The sequence below is a fragment of the Nannospalax galili genome, unplaced genomic scaffold (genome assembly GCF_000622305.1).
Source record: "Nannospalax galili isolate Female #2095 unplaced genomic scaffold, S.galili_v1.0 scaffold31, whole genome shotgun sequence".
NCBI lineage: Eukaryota > Metazoa > Chordata > Mammalia > Rodentia > Spalacidae > Nannospalax > Nannospalax galili.
The window spans coordinates 7,108,931-7,130,550 of record NW_008332149.1 but is presented as its reverse complement, the minus strand read 5'-3'; the positions used below and the strand labels follow the sequence as shown (position 1 = coordinate 7,130,550).

Here is a 21,620-nt window from a genome sequence, read left to right as displayed (position 1 = left end):
TGGAAAATCTAATCAAGAGCAGAGGCATGAAAAAGCCTGCGTGAGATGATGCAGCTGGAGAGAGTATGGGCTGACCACAGATATGCCTCTTTCTGGAAGGCTCCCACATCCTAACATTGAAAAGACACACCTGGGGAGCAATGACTCACTGATTCAGAGCACCGGCTCCTCTTGCAGAGGACCCAGGTTCAGTTCCCAGCACCCACATGGTGGTTAACAACCGTCCATAATTCCAGTTCCAGGAGATCCAATGCTCTTTTCTGGCCTCTGTGGGCACTGCATGACATGGGTGCACTTACATACATGCAGACAATACACTCACACACATAAAATTAAAACAAATACATTTTTTTAAAAAAAGAGTATATACTGCTCTTGCAGAGGACCCATGTTCAATCCCCAGCATCCACATCAAGCAGCTCACAACTGCCTGGGGACTCCCAGATAGTAACCCAGCATAGAACTGGGAAAATGAACAGCAGAGCTGTTCAACTACAGCTAAAGGGGATCTGATACCCATTTCTGACCTCTGTGGGTACTGTACTCATGCACATACCCACATACATATACTCATAATTAAAAATAAAAATAGCCAGCTATGGTACTAAATGACTAATCCCAGTCTCTGTGAGACTGAGGCTGCCTGGTCTACATAGCAAGTTCCAGGCTAGCTAGGGCTAAAGGGAGACTCTATCTCAATAAAATTTTTTTAAAAGTCTTTTAAAAAAGTATACATCCAGGCTGATTGAGTCAGCTCCAAAGAGCAGAGGCTATACCTATGTTGAGGGTTTGGCCTTGGTTCCACAGTGATACGTATGACCCATCTATAAGGGGCTCCCTACTGCACCTGGGAGAAGATGCAGGGAGGTGAAGAGGACGCCTCTCCAGATGGAGGAAGCAGCATGGACACATGGGATCCGGACAGTGTCAGAGGGGCCTGGGGAAAAGTGACCACACCCCTTGGTTTGGCCCAGGCCCTGTCCCATTATCCAGGAGACTAAGGAGCCTTGTTGCCACCAGAAAAATCCTATGGAGCCATGAAGGAGAACTGCAGGAAGTGGTTCAAAGGGGTGGAAGAGAAAATAGCTGGCTCTGTACACACATGTCCATCTCTCCAGGAGGATCCCAGAGCTACTCAGGAACCCCAGGAACAGGAAGAAATAGAAAAGAACCACCAAAACCATCAAAATTCCAGGCATCTTCATCTCTGACAGGAGACCCATACCCAAACACAGTCACTCTGATACCAGACCCCTGACCTGGAGGCCCTCAGGAGAGTAGTGGATCCATCTGTGTGGGATGGGGCCTGGCTCAGCTAACCTAGAACATTCTCTCTGTCTTTGTCAATTCAGCCTTTGGAGCTGGTCCTTCAGAGTTACTATTCCAATGAGAACTCTCCTGCACTTGGGGGACAGACTAGCATAGGGAATCAACCTGGGACTCCGCTTGGTTTGGGCTATGTATGCACCCCTCCTAACAATGTGCTTAGCAGCCTAGAGTATTCGCTTACATTTACTATGTAACATCTCCTCTCTAAATAATGCAACTAGCAACCTGCTAGCAACCTAGGACCTCCACCCACACTGAGCCCAGGCAGTAACCTGGGGCCCTTTTTACCTTTAGTTCTGGGCCACTGTCAGTCTTGATAGTGTATTCCTTTCTAATCTGCATTGTCACTTGCTTGGAATAAAGTATTCTTGCTACTTGCAGCTCTGTGTATGCCTTTATTTCACTCTTGAACAAGATGCCCAAACCTGGAAATACCAGGCCCAGACCTTGACCACCACTTACGCTGGGGCCCCTGCCAAGCATTTCACACTGTCTGGCTCTAACTATATAGTGTTGGTACAGACACATCCAGCCTTTGCAGCAAGGCCGTGCAGTTCCCAAGGCCAACAGAATGGTCTTCTTGCTCAGTTCAGGTATTAGTTGCTTAGGAGGCAGCCGCTGAATGAGTAATTCAACCACCCTTCCAGCCAAGCTTCTGCACTTTTCTGGCCCAGGTCTGTTGAGCTGAGTGTGAGCATTCCATGGAGAGGATCTGGTCATGTTCACAAACAGAAAATGTGTGAACCAGTAGTAGTCTGCCAGGTTTACTCCTCCACCTAAGAAGCTGCCTTAGAGCTTTTGAAAAAAAAAAAGCCTTCAAGGGATCACAAGATCCACTGAGGAGGGGTAGGCAGAAAACCGCTTCCAGGGATCCCACGGAAATGACTGTCTACTCCAACTACTCCGCCCCTGCAATCTGCCAGGAAAATCTGCCAAGAGACTATGTCCACAGCTGAGAAAAATGGCCAGACCAGCTATGCATTCTGCTGGGCTGTCATGGGGCTCCGAAGAGCCCCAGCTGTCGCAGATCTAAGCATCATGCACTTTGGTTTCTCCTGATAGGATTATTGTTCACTGCAGCCTGTTCAGACAGGAAGGGAAGTACAAGCTGTGTCTCCATGTTAAATGAGGTCACCACACATGGGAGCATCATTTATTTAACAGGCTTCTGGAACTCACTAGAGTTATGTTTTATGCAAAATGCCTTTAGAATAAAACTTAACTTTTTCATAACTATGATCCCCTAAGATTCAATAGGACTCTCTCCCAGTCCCAGGTCTTTCCCAAAGGCCTCAATAGAGGCATCAGCTGTTCTTGTGACCACCCTGCCACTGACTGCTCTTCAAGGGCTGGAGTGTAAGGATCATAAAATACAGAGATTTTGCATACGCCTTCACTGAGGACTGAGACCTAAACACTTTGGGGAATTCTTGAGATGCATCCATGTGCACAGCTCTGCAACCATCATCAGAGGCCCTGGACCTGGTCTGGACTAGAGGCTGTTATGTAGAGATCACCCCAGCTCTGCTGGCTTCAGGCCTCCTTCCCTCCCCCTGACAGGTGACTGTGCTGTGAACCTGTGCCCAGGAAACCTGCCACAAGCCTGAAGGAAGGGCCCCATGTTTCACACCCAAGCAGAATGGGCATATCCAGTTTACCAGTGTCCTGGTGGCACCCAGCTCTGTTTCATTATGAAGTCACTCTGGGTGGAGGGCTGGTGATTAGTCACCACCTTGTAGGAGGAAGCAAATATCCACCTGATACAATTCTTTTCATGGAGATGGGCACCCCATGAGGAGTCTTAGACAATAACCGGCTCAGAACAGGATTTTGCTCAGCCAGGGTTCTCTAGAGAAACACTTCTAGAAGGATACTCAGATACCTATAAAGAAATTCATTATAGGAGTTGACTCACAATTACAGTGCTGACAAATCCCAAGATCTACAGCTGGAAGCTAGGAGATCCAGCTGTGTAGCTCCTGTCCTAAGGCCACAGGTTCAAGACCCAGGAATAGACGATGTTTCTGTCTGATTCCAAAGGGAAGAAAGGCAGCCATGCCCAGCTCAAAGGCAGGCAGAGGGGAGGGTCGGCTCTCTGGCCCATTTGGGACTTCAGTTGACTAGAGGAGGCCCGGCCTCCTGAGGGAGGCAGCTGCTTTACTCTAATTAAATGTTGAACTCATCCAAAGCCCTTTAAAGGAACTCCTAAAACAATTTTAACCCAAACTCTGGGTTGAAGCCAACCCAACCCACAAAATTGACCTTCACAGAATTAGACTGTCCAACAAAGGCAGCAGGAGTGTGGTGGAGAGATGTGGTGTGCTGTATGCACTTCCCTTCTTCCTAGAACTCTCCAGAAGGCAAGCTGAAGAGACCATAGAGCAGCCATGACCCATTAGCACCCCTGTAACTTCCAAACTCTGAACCACTTGACTCATGGGTACCCTGAGGGCAGGACTCTGACTTGACTGGGCTAATGAATCCAGTGCCTCTCAGAGCCCTGGCACACAGGGGCCCCAGCGCAGTGGCCTCACGAAGAAATGAGTAAATGTACAGACTGGCTAAATGATGCTGTCATTTTAAATCCACTCAGTCAAGTGAACTGAACATAAACAGTAAGTACCAAAGCAGAACTACAAAGGATCAGACCTAAGCTGCAGAAACACTAGCAAAGGAAAACCTATCCTGCCCCTGGAAGACAGTCCCCGTGTCTGCACGTCTCTGAGCAAACCACGTCACATCTGTCCCTAGGTGTCCTCAGATATAATCCTTCTGCCTCCGCCTTCCAAGTGTTGGGATTACAGGGATGAGCCACGATGCCTGGTGTGGGGACATTTTTATTCCACAAAGCCGAGAATATCATGCCCTCCCCTAGCTGGTTTCCTCCCCAGACTTCCTAGGATGGGGCCACACTCCTTGTCCTACCCACTCAGAGACTCCTTCCTAGGAAGAGCCAATCCAGGGCTCCACAGCCTAACAAACTGAGCAGTCACCACACCGCCTTCTTTTTTCAGGCTAAAAATAAGAATTGACCCCTTTATGGGTCACACGTTTGTTCCTGAGGTCTTCCTGTGGGCTGGGAAATGTGACCTAAGGCCATGAATCTTACATACCCTTCCTGGGAATAGCTCAGAGTACTGGGTAGTATCTGCAGATGACCGTGTCCCAGTGTCCCATCTTTGGACACCCCTGAAGGATGAGACCATGCATAAAGCTCTGTGATGCCCAGGGCTCCTGTGAGCAGCTAAAATTTTCTTCCTTACTTCTCTTCTTAAAGAAATCTCCTTTTTCTGGAACTTGCACCCTCTTCCTTCATTCCTATAAAAACACATCTATTTTTGGCAGATCCATACACAGAGTCAGATTCTCACGCTGAGTGGAGGAAAGGGAGAGCACAGGAAACGGTCCAGGAAAGGGAAGACAGTGAGGGGAGGGATACTTCCCCACCCCTGACCTTGTGCAAGCTGAGCTCTGCAAGCTGCTTGGGGTAAAGGCCTGAGCACTGAACAGAGCGCATGATGTGCAAACTCCCAGGGCCACTCGACCATACACTGGGGCTCTGGGTTGATTCTGCAATTCTTTTGGAAGGAAAGGCTCATAGATCTGGCTACTAACTTGATGGCAGAGGTGTACCTGCTGGGAAAGGTGGGTAAGATGTCTCTTGAGAGGTGTGACAGAGAGAGAAGGGGATATCTATTGCCCTGTGGATATGCCTGCCCTAGCGGGGACTGAGGTTGAAGACTAAAAATTAGCACAGTGTTGCTCCAGGCCCCAGATAGGTGTTTGTAAACCTGGAAGGCATAGCCCAACAAAAACTAGCTTTGCCCTGGGGGACAGGGCTACCAGCCTAACATGGCCAGCTCTACTGCCATAAATTCACACTGTAATGAAAGACTGTTGGTACAGGCGGCAGACCAGCAGTTGGAGGCTGTATAGTTACTTTCCTCCTCACTGCAACAAAGTATCTAACAAAAGTAACTTAAGAATGGAAGGGTTTATTTTGGCTCACAGTGAGAGGGTACAGTCCATTATGGTTGGGAAGGCACTGTGGCAGGAGCATGAGGTGGCTGGCCACACTGTATCCTCTGTCAGAAAGCAGAGAGTAATGAATGCTGGTCGTCAGCATACAGTAAGTGCATGGCCGCTGTGCAGTGTCCATAAAAGCCAGAAGAGGGCATCAGATCCCCTAGAACTGGAGTTATTAAGGGTTCTTAGTCACCCCATGGGTGTTGAGAATGGAACCTAGGTCTTCTGGATGAGCAGCCAATGCTCTTAACCATTGAGCCATCTTTCCAACCTTCCTTTCTCCTTTGCAGTTAAAGTAGGTTTTCCTACCCCAGTTATGCCCAGAAATTCCCTAACAGACATGCTCAGAACTTTGTCTCAGGTGATTCTAGAGCACATCCAGTTGACAGCCAAATCAGCCATCAGAGGCCAGGAGGGTTTATGGCATTGGTGGCTCCTTGATGGCTGGTCACCAAATACTGAAAGGCCCTGCTGCTGAGGCTGACTGGCATACCATATAGCCATACCACGGCTTTCAGTACAAGCCTACCAGCTTTCAGAATGGCAGCCCTTCCCCATCTCTGAGAGCCTGCATGCTCCTGTGTAGCTCTGACAGGCAAGTGTGCAGAGGCCAATTTCATTCTCCAGATTTCCCAGCTGTAGATGGGCTGTTTTCAGCCTCTAGGCCAAGCTGAAATGCTTGGGCCGTAGCTAATACCCTTTCCTTTATTTCTTTATTCAAATATTTTTGTCTCCCCAAGACTTTTCCTGAAGTTTCTCATTTTCCTTCACCCATGAGAAGTGTCTTGAACCCCAACTTACAATCCCATCCCAGAAAATTTACAGTGGACACAGGACCCAAACACATAGAAATTCAGAAAGAAAATGGAGACTAACCCCTGTCAGACTCCCCCTGTTTCTCCCGCAGCTGAGGCATAGGAGGCACTTTTGTCCCTAGTCCCTTCCCATGGGAATTGCCTTAGGTACAAATTGGTTTTCCTTCGGTGGTACTGGGGATTTGAACCCAGGGCCTTGTGCATGCTAGGCTAGCACTCTACCACTGAGCTATGTGTTGCCAGCTTTGGGAGCCTCCTTAGGAAGCCTGTGAGTGTCCGGGAGATACCTAAACAGGGTAGTCACCACTGTGGGCCTCTGGGCTTCTTTTCTTCCAGTCCCTTCCCATTTCAACACCCCTTACCTGGTAAGCAGCCTCTCTCATGAACTGCTTCGCAGGCTGTTTCCAGATGGCAGGCACTGTGATGACCCATCTGACATCTGAGTTCTCGAAGTCTGACCCGGCCTGGTCACCCAGCTCCTAAGGCCAAGAAGAATAAATGCAGAGGGTGGAGCAGTAATGCTGGTCCCCAGGGCACAATCCTGTGGCTCTGCTGAGCAACCACAAACTCCTGAGCCTGTAGTCTGAACTCCTATACAGAGTAGGGGCAGGAGGCTGTTTTCAGAATATTCAGCAGGCAGGGGGCTCTGGCCCTTCTCACTCACTGACTGCTACTCCAGAGGGGAAGGTGGGTTAGAGGGAACGCCCTTAAACCACCTCAGTCATGGGACCTTGGACAAGTGACAAGCTCTTGGGCCTCAGTTTCCACATGTACACTGAGGACAATACAGCTTAGCACATAAGGCTGTAGAGAGGATTGAGAGCTGTGTTTACTGAGAGCCTACTATGTGCCAACCCTTTGAGGACCAGGCATATTTTGTATCTATTGACCTGTTCAAGAATCCAGATGGGAAGAAATGCTAAGTGTGCCTACTTAATAGAGCAGTGTTCAAACACACAGACATATCAGGTTCTGACCATTTCAGCTGGCCCCACACCTACGTCTGTCTCCACCCTAAAGGCCAAGGCCCTAACTAAAGGGTCACCTATAGTATTATGTCTAGAACAGTAACAGTTAACTGGTGGCTGCCACCCCCCCTAACCCTTCTCACTCGTGGTTATTGTTACTATGAGGTTATTGTTACTATCATCCACCTTGGCACAAGCCTAGCATCTCAAGGGGATTTTCCTGACAGGACAGGAAAGATACAGACAAGCATCATGACCTAACCAGGAATACGTTGCCTTTAGATTTTTGTTTATGTTAATCCAAGTCAGTAGATACAGACAAGCATCATGACCTAACCAGGAATACGTTGCCTTTAGATTTTTATGTTAATCCAAGTCAGTGGGACACACAAAAATAAATGGGATAGATGGGTGAAGTGGCCAGCATGGCCAATCTTTTGACATTTCATCATGACGTTGTCATCTATAAAGTTCATACTCAAAATTGAATTATAAAGAAAAATTGCAGGAGCTAGAGAGATAGCTCAGCCGTTAAGAGTACTGACTGCCCTTGCAGAGGATCCAGGTTCAATTCTCAGCATCCACATGGTGGCTAACAACCATCTGTAACTCTAGTTCCAGGGGAACCTGACACCCTCTACTGATCCCATGGTCACTGCACAACAAGGGTGCACTTACAGACAAGCAGGCAATACACTTATTCACATAAGATAAAATAAAAATAGTAAATAAAATATTTTTTTAAAACACATTGCAGACTGATGAGATGGATTGGTAGGTAAAGGTACTTGCCATATAAGCCTGGGTACCTGAGTTCCACATAGAGATGGAAGGAGAGAAATTACTCCACAAAGCTGTCCTCTGACCTCTACATGCATGTCACAATGTGGCACATGCCCCCCACCACATACATCATACACAAAATAATAATAAATATTTTAATCACAAAAAATGTCACAATGTTTTAAGGAAGTTTATGATTTTATGTTGGGTGGTATTCACAGCTATGTTTGGCTGTGTACCACAGGTTGGACATGCCTCCTAGGGCTTCCCACCTAGTCCATGTAACCAAAATATTTGGGTAAGCAGTTCTCAGGTTTAGTATTGCTATCAGTAAAATAGGAATAATAAAATGAACCCACAGCATTATTGGTGAAATTAAATGAGGCACACAGGGACTGTCTGGGCCAAGAACAGCCTCTAATAAATGTTAGCACCTTCCTTTCCTAACCATTTCCGTGTTCACCAAACAAATATGAACTCAAACCCAAACATACGCCAAGGCTGCTGTGCCAAAGCCAGCTCTGGGGACATAAGATTAGTAGGCTTCTTTCTTGGCTTATTTATTTATTTATTATTTACTTTTTTGTGTGTATGAGTGCATTGCCTGCATGTATGTAAGTGCACCCATGTTGTGCAATGTCTGTGAAAGTCACAAGAGGTGTCAAATCACCTGGAACCGGAGTTAGAGAAAGTTGTTAGCCACCATGTAGGTGCTGGGAAAGGAACCCAGGTCCTCTACAAGAGGAGTCAGCACTCTTAATCGCTGAGCCCTCTCTAGTCCCCTCTCCTTTTTTTTTCTTAAGTGATCTTCCTGACTTTTGCTATTGTTGCAAATAGCTACCTTGGGTCCAACCCACTGGCCCACTGAACTAACTTCCTCTTTGATCTGTGCACCTTTTTTTTTCAGAACGACCTGTTCTGATTCCTGGAACCCACTTAAAGGTGGAAAGGGAGAGCCTAATCCATGAAGTTGTCTTCCAAGCCCCACGTGTACCCCCCCACCTACCTCTCTCTCTCTCCTCTCTCTCTCTCTCTCTCTCTCCCCCACCAATAATAAAAAGTATTTTTTTAAATTAACTTCTCTCTTGGGCCTGAAGTAAGAAGCCTTTAAAAAAAAAAAAAAACATTGTTATTTGTATTTGTTCTCTACAGGTCAGCATGGGGCTGTGAAAAGCAGGTGATGGGGCTGACAGGTGTCAGGAAGGTTCTAAGCACAATGCTAACTATCAAGAGGCTAATTTTAACTCTTTAAACAAAAAGAGGGCTCTGGATGTGAGGAAAGGGCCTCCTTGGACTGCCTGGAGGTGAGAGGAGCTGCTGGCTGTGCTGGGGTGGGGTGGGGATGGGGGTGGAAGGGCAGCAACCCAGCAACAAGAGCCCTTCATCTCAGGCTGCTTCCTGGTCTCCTTTAGGAATGTCCCACTTCACAGGTGTGTGACTTCTCAGACACTCCACCTGACAGATACAGGAAGAAATTACTCTGGTCTGGCAGGCAAAGCCTCTTTCTCTCAGAACCCTCGTGTTTCCTATTCCTGGTCAGCCCCTGTACAGTTCCCTGTCAGTCCGCGACAGCTTCTACCCACGGGATTCTACCCATCAAGTCAGGAACGAAACACAAACAAAAAAAAGTGTGTGTTTCTCTCTCTCTCTCTCTCTCTCTCTCTCTCTCTCTCTCTCTCTCTCTCTCCTCTCTCTTTGTTGTGTGTATGTGTGTGTGTGTGTGTGTGTGTGTGTGTGTGTGTTTCACATGTGCAGCATCCACAGAAGGTAGAAAAGGGCATTGGATCTCCTGGAGCTGGACTTAGAGGTGGCTATGAGTCACTGGACATGGGTGCTGGGAACCAAACTTCTAGATGAGCAGCAAGTGCTCTTAACCTCTGAATCATCTCTCCAGCCCCTCCCCACCCCCCATCCCCTTTTGAAACTATATAGCCCTGGCTGGCCTGGAACTCACTCTGTAGACCAAGCTGGCCTTGTACTCACAGAGACCCTCCTGCCTCTGCCTCCTGAGTGCTGGGATTAAAAGTGTGCACCACCACATCTGGTTTGGGATTAAATATCTTGCCTGTGTATATCGTGTTTTGTCTCTTATCATTTTCTTTTTTAAGCAGTAATATAATACACATGTGTTCTTTATATGTGTTTAATTCAGTGAGTTTTAGTACATTCAGGTCACACGATCAACCCACCGTCTATTTGATCATCCTTTTCCTTTAGAAGGCCCTCCTCACTCCCATTCCCCTAGCTCCTGGCAGCCACTAATCTGTATTAGTGCCTTGGTGAATTTGCGTCTTCTGGATATTTCATACAAATGGAATTGTATGATGTGTGGGGGTTTATATGCTGTTTTATTTTTTTACTTTACATGATATTCCCAAGGTTTATTCAAACTATAGCATGAAACAGTATTCATTCCTTTTTTTGACTGAGTAATATTCCATTGAATAGATATCCATATCTTGGTTTGCCATCAGTTGATGGGCATGTGAGTTGTTTCCACTTTTTAGTTACTATGAATAATGCTGCTATGAACAGTAATATATATATATATAGTTTTATATGAACATGTTTTCATTTCCCTTAGATATGCACCTAGGAGTGGAATTTCTGGGTCATATGTCTGTGTTTATGGTTTTTAGGGACTGCCAAATTGTTTTCCAAAATGGCTACACCATTTCGCCTTCCCACCAGCAGTATCCAGAGCATATCCTGCTGTTCTGACCTCAGAGCCCATACTCTCTCCCTGCTGGCTATACCTTCTCCTAGCTGGCAGGTACAGTGACCCACAGATGGCCTAACATAGAGCTGACTACCCCAGCCCTCAGTCCCACCTTCAGCGCCTGCTCCTTAAAGTGCTGCAGGGCATATGTGAAGATTTCCAAGGCTTTGACTTTCTTGCCATTTGCTGCAGTCAGGTCTGTTTCCATGGTGAGGTCCTGGTAGGAAGAGGAGAGAGAATGGTATGGGTGGAGAGGAGCCAAGCTTTTGGTAGAGGAGACTGCTGCTCGGAGCAGGGAGATCCTAGGGAGCTGTGTGTGTCCTCTATGTTTGGAGAGGCAGGAGCAATGATAAGCCCTTCTAACAGGACCTGGCATAAGAGCTCTGGCTGCTCCCTCCCTCCTTCCCTCCCTTCCTTTCTCTCTCCCTCTCCTGGTTCCTGAGGAGCAGGAGTTTCAGGGCCCCAGCAGGTCCTGGGAAGAACAAATAGGAAGCAGGTGCCAAGCCCAGTGCAATTCACATACAACTTCCACACGTGGGTCACCATCAGGAGCCTTCTGATAGAGGCTTAAATCATGCCAATTCACTGCCAAGCAGGATGCTAACACACACGAAGCTTTCATTCCCTGGTGAGCTGCCAACAAAGTCACAAAAATAGAAGAGCTCCTATTTTAAGGCCAGCCCTGTCTAATCTGCTGGGAGCATCACTGCCTCTCTTGCTCTGCCAGAAGCCAAAGCAGCTGCTGCCCTGGTCCTCAGATGGAGGATACCATACAGAGGCCAGATGCTGGGTGGATAGAGGTCATTAAACACGATGAGCAGGGTCTGTGAGGGGTGGAGGATGGGTGGAGAGTGAGGAAGCCCCTGACTAACATGCCCATTAGTGCCAGGAAAAACAAACAGTGGGACCTCAGATTGATGCAGGCTCAATAAGCAGACTTTGACTCCGGGGTGAGACAGGGCCACAAATCATTAACAGGGCCTTGTGGAAGCATCATGCATGTCCTGAACCATCTTCACATGCTCATTGCTCCCAGCTAGCACCCCTCTTCTCCTAAGGCCCAGCAAAGGTATCCAACTTCTAGACTTCCAGGTTCGAGAAGTTCACTGAGCCCTAGGAAGCTGTAGCTCTGAGTTGAAAGAAAGCCCAGTGTTACCACTGTGTGTGGGTAGAGTCCCATCAGGAGATACAGGATCATCCCCTTCCAGCTGAGGTTGGTCCACAGCAAAGACAGGCAACCTCACATAAGCATGAGAGCCCTGGAAGGCTGGGGGAGGGTGGCTGGCCTTCTCACTAATCTGTGGATCATCATCTGCAAATTCTCCACAGCTCTGGGAACTTTGTGGATTTCCATCATTTTCATCCTTACACGCCCCTCATGAGCAAGATGCTGTCTCTGTCTCCATTACAGATGAGGTACAATGAGGTAAAGTCAAGTGACTTGGATTAAGTGCCTTGAAGAACCAGAGGTGTAGTTGAAACCTAGCCCATCAGGCCAGTGTTCATGGTCCTTAACGTTATCATCATCTGTGTCTCTTGGTACCCAGTGTTGAAGATAGTTTGGGGGTAAAATATTTGCTTACATTGAAAATATTCCATCTAGGCCCCACCTTTCCCATGAAGCTTTGAAGAGGAGTTTGTTATATCACTGAGACATCTCACGGAACACTGACACGCTCAGAGTTTTAAAAGTGAGGCCACTACTCTGACATTCAGACCTCTAATGACTGTGCCTCTTGATGGACTTAACTCCCTACTCCACACACAGAGGGCGACCTGTCTGTTACCGGTTGTTATTTCCAAACTGACTGGTTAGTAGCCGCAACCCTGAGTCCCCCAGTGTCCTCAGTCTCGAGTTGCTTCCAATGGGTAGAATATCCCCTTATCTCCCAACAACCTAACATTCCTAGAACAGCAAAGGGCAGTACTCTACCCCTATGCTACCACCAGAATCCCCTTTAGCCAGTTCCCTGGACAATCAAATCAAGCACCTCCTGCCCACGTGCACTCCAGGAAGCACACTGAGTTCACCAAGGGGCCTTAAGGGGTTGTGTACTTCGGGCTGTTTCTAGGATCAAGTTAGATGGCTATTCATTTCTACTTGGGAGAAACCGGGGCCCCAGGTTGTAGCCCCTCCCAAGCTGGAGGCCCTTCAAGCCCTCAGGAGAGGCCGCTCACCCCTGTGGTATGTAGCTTCATCTTGAACTTCTCCAGGTACAGCCACTGCTTTGCCTCATTGGGATCCAGGTCATGGTAGAAGTCTCTGGCTGCGTACCCAAAGCTGTGGAACTTCCTCTCGGGTGTCAGCAAGATGGTGGTTGGGGTCTTCTGATTGGACACACCAGGGTCGCCTCCCTCCCATCGCCTGTCACCAAGGAAAGGTGGAAGTTTAAGGTTACATATCTTTGGAAATCACAGTCTGGGAAGCCAAGTGGAGCTGAGTGCGGCTGAGTGCTTGCTATGTGCATGGCTGTCACAGATGTGGGTGCTCAGGCTCCCTCAGGGTCAGCTGACTGAGTGGCAGCCATAGGCACGTCTCAGTTAAAAAGAAAAATGGAGCGCTGGGCGTGGTGGTGCACGCTTTTAATCTCAGCACTCCAGGAGGCAGAGGTAGGAGGATCTCTGTGAGTTCAAGGCCAGCCTGGTCTACATAGTGAGTTCCAGGACAGCTGGGGCTACAGGGAGACCCTGTCTCAAAAAGACCAAAAAAAAAAAAGAAGAAGAAAAGAAAAGAAAAAGAAAAATGGAAGGGGCATTTGCTGGATGCTTTAGTGTCAACTTGACACACCTGTGTTGAGGGAGCCTCAACTGGGGAATTGCCTTCATTGGACTGCCCTGTGGCCATGTCTGTAGGGCATCTTCTTGATTACTGAGTGATGCCAGAGGGCCCAGTCTACTGTGGTGGTGCCACCCCTGGGAAGATGGGCCAGTGCTATATAAGAAAGCAGGTTGAGTTGGGGCCAGGGGAGCAAGCCAGTAAGCAGTGTTCCTCCATGGCCTGTGCTCCAGCTCCTGCCTCCAGATTTCTGCCCTGAGTTCCTACCTTGGGCTCCCTGATGAACTGTGACCTGGGAGATGTAAGCCAAATAAACCCTTTCCTCCCCAAGTTGGTATTGGTCAGAGTGTTTTGTCACAGCAATGGAGAAACAAAGTAGAACAGTGCAAGAGCCAGGTTCTTAATAGCGTCGGTTAGACAAAGCGTGGATATTTACTCTGTGGATAATAGGGAGCCACTGAAGGTCTAAGAGATGGAGCATGACAGAATCAGAGCTACTGATACGAGAACAAACTAGATTCAAAGGATAGGCAGCCAAGAGGCAGATGTAGAGGTCAGGCCTAGCTCGGGAACAGAGCTCAGAGATATACAGGAAGAGAAGGGTGGGGAAGAAAGAACACCAAGTAGGTCCAGAGGGAGAAGGCAGCCAATGGGTGTGGTGATGAGCAGGTGCCTGGGGACCCGAGAGCTGAAAAAGCCCGTTGAGAAGAACATGGATATGTGGCCAAGAGCCCTAAGGAGGGAGAGGCTGCTGGGGAATGTGAGGGGCTTCAGCTGAGCACTAAATGGACAGGAGCAAGACACAAGCCCAGAGTTCCAGAAAGAGGTCCTGGCAGGACAGGACCTGAGTGCCTCCATAGCCTGATGACAGCCACAGTGGCAAGATGGGCTGGAACACTGAGGGAGCATCCAGGACTGTACAGCTGCAAACTGAGGAGGAACCAAAAGTAGGCAGAGGCAGAGGAGGGCATAGGTAGACAGACACAGACATAAGCAATGGAGCAAGGATCAGTTTAACTCTGAGAGGCTTCCTTCTTGGATAGAAGGAAAGACAGAAGCCGGGGAAACAGGGAGTGGTGGGCTGGGTGCTGGTGCTTCCTCCTAGGGAGCCGGGCTGCCAAGAGCCCAGATTGTTCCCTTCCCTGCCAGGCCTAGACCTAGGAACATCCCTAATGCCAGGGATGATGAGACACTGGCTAGCCCAACAGGAGAGGGCGTGGAGGCCACCCTGGCTTGAGCTCCAATCTGCTCCTGTGAGTATCACAGCGTAAACATGAGAAAGTCATCACAGTACAGATGGACGCCAACCTCCAGAGGAATTTGCCACTCAGATGGCTCTGTAATCATCCCTGGCCAGCTTCCCAGTCAGAATGCAGGCTACCCCACAGGCTAAGTCCCCCAGGTGATCGAATGGAGCCTGAGTGATCCTTAGGCCAGGCAGCTCTGTACGGTGCTGTTTTGCTAATGGATACTCCAGGAGTCTCTTCCCTTCAAAGCTTTATTCGTTCATTCCTATTTCAATGCAGACTTCATCTATGCCTTTGGCAGGCTGAATCTGGTAGTGTGAACATGCTCTGACTGTAAGAAAACTCAAGAAGTGCCATCCTTCCTACAGAGTCTCTGAGGTAATTAGGATGGCATCTCCAGTGTTTCTGGGCAAGTTCAAAGTGACTTTTACTCCTTGTCTACTTTCATTGCCTGACCATCCTGAGCAAACAGCACTTCTCAGGAACACCTTCAAGAAAACTGACAAACAGGTTCGTATTCTTTCCCATTGGGGTTTTCCATCCCATGGGACATTTGTCTGGTTCCCAGCAGTGGAATCCCAGGGGCAGTAGGGCTCTGAAGGCCATGTGGCAACAGGATTCAAGATCTGAACTGGGCCAGTAAGATGACTTGATGGGTAGATAAAGGTGCTTGCGACCAAGCCTGACAACCCAACAACCTGACACCTGCTCAGGACCCACATGATAGAAGGAGAGAACTGGTTCCTGTAAGCATCTTCTGACCTCCACACATAGGCCATGGCACACAGGTGTATCTTGGCATGCCTATCCCCCACCCCCACAATTAATTAATTAATTAATAATAAATAAATGATGTTTTTACATACAAAACTGGCTTTCCATCATTTCCTTTGTTTTTCGTTTGTATGTGTGTCAGGGGGTATATATGTACATGTTCATGTGTTCCTGGGGGGGGGGTCGGGGGAGACAAAGGTGAACATCAGGTGTTTTCCTCAGTCACTCTCCACCTTATTTTTTGAGAGAGTGCCTCTTATTGAACAGGAAGCTCACCAATTACACTGCACTGGCTGGTCAGTGCTCCTTTCAGGGATCTGCCTGTTTCTGTCCCCTAGCCCTGGGGTTACGATGCTTGATGCCATGTCTGGCTTTTACATGAGTGAACTCTGATCTTCATACTTACACCGCAAGCACTTTAACCACTGAGTCATTTCTCCAGCCCCATTACTCAAGGAACTCTGGAACCTCTGAGATCAAGGATCTTGAGCTGAGCCGCCTCTGGTTTTTAAGAGACATGTCCAACCTTTTGACAAGACATGTCCAACCTTTTGACATGGCAGAACGATGTTGTCATCTACCAAGTTCACACTTGAGAACTTTGCAATAGAGTTACCAAAAAAAATATTGCAAAAAACCCCATCTCAGTGCTTTAAGTCTATGATCTTGTGCTGGGCCACACTGATAGCTATCCTCAGCCAAGTGTGACCACACACACCCTGCCGCACGTTGTTAGTAAGCCAAGGCTTGGTGTGAGTCACTTTTGCAATGACTTGTGTTTCATGAGACAGTTTAGAAAAACATCTGAAATCTTCCTCCAAGAATGATCATCAAATCCCACAGTTAACTCCGTTGCAGATAACACAAAGCTAATTATGGTGTATATTAAGCCATCCTCTAATTGGAAAATTTGGGTGATAAATCTTGAGCTTCTAAAGCTTTGAGAGGTTATAGACCCTACATGAAGGTCACATATCAAGACGGGAAAAGCTGATATTGGTACCAAGACAGAGCAGAGTCCTCACCGATACTGGATCCCAGGACAGTAGTGTGAGGGACTGTCATGCTGCTATGGACATCAAGAGGACCCAGGAGGTCCCAAGGCAACTTTGCCTTTAGGGGTCATCTGACTGAGGTTCACCCCTTCTTGCTCCCGCTGGCCCTGTGCTTTCTGCCTTGAGTTCTTCACTGGCATTTTCTGGACATGGAAGAGCCTGATGCTTACATTTTCTTATGTGTCGATTACTCCATAGGAAATCTCATTTAATTTGCAAGAACCACAGCGAGGCAAGCATCGCCTTTATCCCCATCTCAAAGATGAGCTGACAGAGTCTTAACAGGTTCAATAATTGCCTGAGACCACATTGCAAGTGGCTGAGCTGGCCCTTGAACCCCCTTCCTCACAGATACCATGGCTCCTCTCACCAGGCCATACCTGGAATAACCCTGGCTGGGATTCAGTCATACTGCAGAGTCCCTGCCTAGACCAACGAGGTCAGAATTTAACCAAAGCTTTGACAGATGGGAACCTGTAGTCTGGAAGTTAGAAAGTGTCACAGGAGTCTAGACAGAGCTGAACCAGAATCTAGGTCTTCTTCCTAAGCACCAGTGACTAGTCCCACCCCAAGTCTGCATGGGTGCAGTGACCAGCTCAGGTGCATGCGCTCCCCCCACAGTACTCACCTCATCACATGGATACATTCTGGCTCCTTGGTAAAACTATAGGCGTAACCGCTGGACGTGGTGCCAAAGTCGATGGCCACAACCACGAGAAACGTCTGCTGTTCTGAGACGGGGTCAGCATCATTCTGCAGGTATATAGTGAGACACTGCAAGGGCCAGGCCTGGACTGCAGGAAGACACTCCCACTCGGCCCAGTTTGGCAATCACTACAGGCAGACTCCCCCCAATTCCTGCTCTAGTCTGCCACAAGTAACTCTGGGGGAGGACAGGGCTGGCTTCAGCCCCCACTTGAGAGGCTCAGAGAGAAATGAAGGCACCCCTGACCGGGGTACAGGTTGACGGAGGGTGCTGCCTACAGGTACCTCCATTCATCAGCTATGCACACGTGGCTAACTACAGAAATCTACCATGGGGCAGAAACCCAGTAGAGTGGCTTCCTGAATACATAATCTCCCGACTTCTGCTGCCCCGTGGAAACCTTCTGTGGCTGGCCTGAGCGCTATGCCAGTGCCCACTCCATCTGTGCAGCATCTCCTTCCCATGGGCAAGCTGCACACATGGTGACCTTTCTTGATCGTGCATGCTAGTCATGTGACCTTCCCCCGCCCTGGGGCCTCAGCATCCACAGCTGTTCCTCATCTGTCAGGTCACTTGAACAGGCCACCTCAGGTGTCCAAGCTACCCCCAACCCCTTTCTAAAGCAACGTAGACTTACTTCTCCTTTCCTTCTTTTTTAACTCCCATAGACCTCTGAATTATAAACCCAACACATTTTGGACGGGGATACACTGTCTAAAACAGGGACAAGAACACTATCACTGGCCTCTCTGTCCACCACATCCCCACCATCCCGATGCTCCCCCCTAAGGAACCCTCAGGTGTAGTCTTCTCTGGTGACCAAGCCTCCCATCATGCTTAGGGCCTGACCAGGACTGAGGGCATTTCCCAGAAGCAAGACTGAGATTCCTGGAAGCAGCCCTTTCTGGGTGAAAGTGGGAGAGCTCTGGGACAAAAACGGATCAGCACCCCCTGCTGAGCGGTGGCTTCCATGTGCTCTTTGTGTCATCTGAGGAGCTGGTACAGAGCGGCCTCTGCTTTCGGCAGTTTATTTTGAGCAACTGTTCCTGCCACCCATCTCTTCTTGTAGTTGAGGCCTGGAAGGGCAACAGCTCAGCCCCCAGGCCCTCGCTGCAGATCTCTTCAGGGACTGTTGAGGAAGAAGCAGTAAGCCAGCACCGGCTCTTGGACATGCAGATAACTGCGGTGGACGGAGCCACTGTGCTTTACTGATTCATCCACCAGAAATGGCTATGTCCTTAAGAGAGGCTGCCTCACAGCTTCTAGACCTTGAGCCTCTCCAAAGCTGCTGCCCTGCCTGCTCACATTACCCTCTAGGCCCAAGACTCTGGAAACAGCCACACCCCAGAAAGCTTTTCCAGGATGAGGAAGGGCCTTGGCAGGGCTTGTGTTCTACTACTAGATCAATGTATTCTCAGTGAAGTCTATCTGAAGGCTACCTCCAGTGGAGAAACAGACCTAGAAAGCAAAGGCTGTTAGCACTTCGTGCGCGCACGCACACACACACACACACACACAAAATCATTTCTTACCAAGATATGGGAAGGAGACAGAGGCGTTATCCCTGTATCCCCAAGACTTCGAGCTGGAGATGAATATGCAGATGTAGGGGCTGATTCTGAAAAGAAAAGATAAAATCAGTTCCTTGGAAGTGATATGGACCAGCCCAGGAGCAGAAGAGAGGCCTGTGTGGTTTTGTTCCTCCAAGCAGGGCCTTCTAGAAAGCCCACTAACATGCTGAGCAGGGCCACTTCCCAGGCAGGAAGGCAGGATGACCACATCCAAGACAGCATACCCTTGTATTTGGTCTTTAGAACTTGACCAAATGGATGTCTCTACCCCTTTTCTCCAGGTGGTCACCAGGTCTTTCACTGTGCCACCCCCGCTGAGCAGAAGATGCTGCTCATGTTCCCAGAAGGCCTCTGCTCCTGGCTGAGTCCTGCCTATAGCCAGTTCTTAGCTAAGACTCCACAGTGGTCTAGTGGAACCTGAAGCATTTGTTGTAGAACATGAACCCCTGAGCAAAACAGTGCTATCTTCATCATATTAGCTGTGCCTGCTTGCAAGAGGCCATCCTGATGAGGTCTATTGACTGTTGGCATTCCCCCACAGAGGGAGGGGCTGAGAAGGATCACTGAAATTCCAGCGATTTCTCTCAGCCATGTTGATGCAATTCTGCCCTACCTACATGTGGTCTTGGTGGCTCCTGGTCTCTGCAGGTGCTAGAGTATATAAGCTAGGGAAAGTTAACGTAACGCAAGCAGGCTCCACTTATGCAGCTGTGGGGGAGCCTTCATCCATGCTGGTTGAGGACTTTCCAGTGTGGCTGCTTTGGGGTCACCCACACTTCTGTAGGCAATCTGTTGCCCATGTTAAAGTAAGCCCAATAAACTTACTGGTTCCCCAGGCTGAACTCTGGTGGAATCATACAGTGTCCTTGGGACATTATGGGGATTGGGGTAGAGTGGATTTTCTTAATGTCTCTCCAGAGAAGAAATTCTCACAACAGTACTGAAAAGGATGTGCTAGCTTTTGCAATTTCTGGAAGAGCATCTGTAGCCCACAGGATACCCTCTACCCTAAGGTTAACAACTCCTGTCCTGGAGAATGTGAGACAGGAGTGCAACTTCCAGACACAGCATCTGATGGTCGGTGCGTCACCTCCCACTCCCTCTAGCATGTGGCCCTCCAGAGCACAGTGAACTCATCTCCTCAGGAACAATGAAGGTTTGAGACATGGAGTAAGAAAAATAATGGCATATGGGGCTGGAGAGGTGGCTCAACAGTTAAGAGCACTGGCTGCTTTTGCAGAGGACCCGGGTTCATTTCCCAGCACCTGCATGGTGGCTAACAACCATCTTTAACTCCAGTTCCAGGGGATTAGATGCCCTCTTCTGACCTCTGCAGGCATTGTACGACATGGGTATACTTACACACATGCAGGCAATACACTCACACATGTAAAATAAAATAATAATAATAATGATAGAAAAATAGAGGCAAAACTGCAGCTGGGTTAGCGTCCCTGGCCCCGCAATGGGTCCTCACAAGGGTCATTAAGTCAAAGAGAAGAAGGACCAATAGCGAAGCAGCACAAATGTCACATTGCCCTAGAGCCATCACAATCATTCACATACAGACATTCATTCTGGAACCTTCTCTCCCAGGAAGATGCTCCCAAGGACAAACCACACTATCCCTGGTCAGTGCTAGAAGGCCCCACAGCACCCTCATGCGCACTGCCCAGGGCTGGTAGGGCCCAAAACAACCAAGCAAAGGCTGGGAGTTGCCACCCGGGAGATAGTAGACAAATGCTGCACACTGACCACCAGAGGCCATGCGTGGCTCTGCAAAGCCTGCTTGTTTAAGTACTCGGCTTAATTCTATGTAGGCAGTAAGCAGTTGGAGATAGCTGGGAAAGGCTCTCCCTCTGGGGGAGCATATGAGGGGTAGCTCCATCTGCCTCTTCTGCTAAATCGCTTTGTGTGAATCCCAGGCTCTTACAAAATTGTCTTTTTCCTACTTGGTGGGAAAACAGCATCATCCCAGTGGATCCTGAACAGGCTGAGGAGTGAAATGAATCATGACAGAGCAAGTGTGAAGCCTTGACTCTGCAGGTCTTCTCCCTTTGTCTGTGGGCTCATGGCCTTCCTCTTCCCCCAGGAGGCTTGTCAGCTGCAGCCTCCGCCAGACAGGTGCACACACACACAATGCAAGAGGAAAAACACATCTGGCTGGGTCAAGGGGCAGGCAGACAATTCTAAAGAGAAGACGTGCGACTAGCTCGTCAGTAAGTTTAGGAGACAACGGTCAGAGAAATGCAGATCAAAACCACAATGAGATGCCAGTTCGTGCCCACTAGGATATTACAATTTTAAAAAAAGGAGAGGAAAAACTAGTGAAAATTTTAATTCTATGTACTGCTGGTGAGAATGTAAAATGGTACAGCTGCTGTGGAAGACAGTTTGACAGATCCTCCAAAAGTCGAGCATAGAATTATCATATGATCCAGTCCTGCTGCCACCAGGTATCAACCAAAAATGGAATGGAACATAGACTCAGAGATATTGTGGGTAAATGCTCATTATGGTGTTTTGCATTATAACTAGAAAGCAGAAACAACCCGTGTCCACCAACAGAGGCATGGGTGAGCAGAATGTGCTATACTCGATACAAGGGAGTAGTGCTGGAACAGAACAGTGGTATGTAAAAAGGAACGACATCCTTACAAATACTACAACACAAATAAGCCAGAAAACCATGGAAATAACCTGGACGCGAAAGGACAAATATTACGTAATTTCACTGGTATGAACTCTGGAGAATAGGCAAATCCATAGAGACAGAAAGTAGATGAGAGGTGACTGGGTGCTAGATGGGGAGTTATTGCTTAAGGAGCCCAAAGTTCCTGGTTAGTGCAAT

At 48.4% G+C, this 21,620-nt stretch overlaps 1 protein-coding gene across 3 annotated transcripts in view; it reads right to left on the bottom strand.

Annotated features, from left to right (window-relative positions):
* The window catches only part of Hspa12a (heat shock protein family A (Hsp70) member 12A), a 79,012-nt gene that overhangs the window by 21,984 nt on the left and 35,408 nt on the right, over window positions 1-21,620 (bottom strand). For all 3 annotated transcript variants that reach the window (XM_008827332.3, XM_029560765.1, XM_029560764.1), the window contains 5 exons: window positions 18,731-18,816; window positions 17,121-17,245; window positions 12,819-13,005; window positions 10,753-10,857; window positions 6,533-6,649 (listed from right to left, as the gene is read on the bottom strand). In XM_008827332.3, the coding sequence (XP_008825554.1) occupies window positions 6,533-6,649; window positions 10,753-10,857; window positions 12,819-13,005; window positions 17,121-17,245; window positions 18,731-18,816 (620 nt within the window). The remainder of the gene's footprint in view (window positions 1-6,532; window positions 6,650-10,752; window positions 10,858-12,818; window positions 13,006-17,120; window positions 17,246-18,730; window positions 18,817-21,620) is intronic.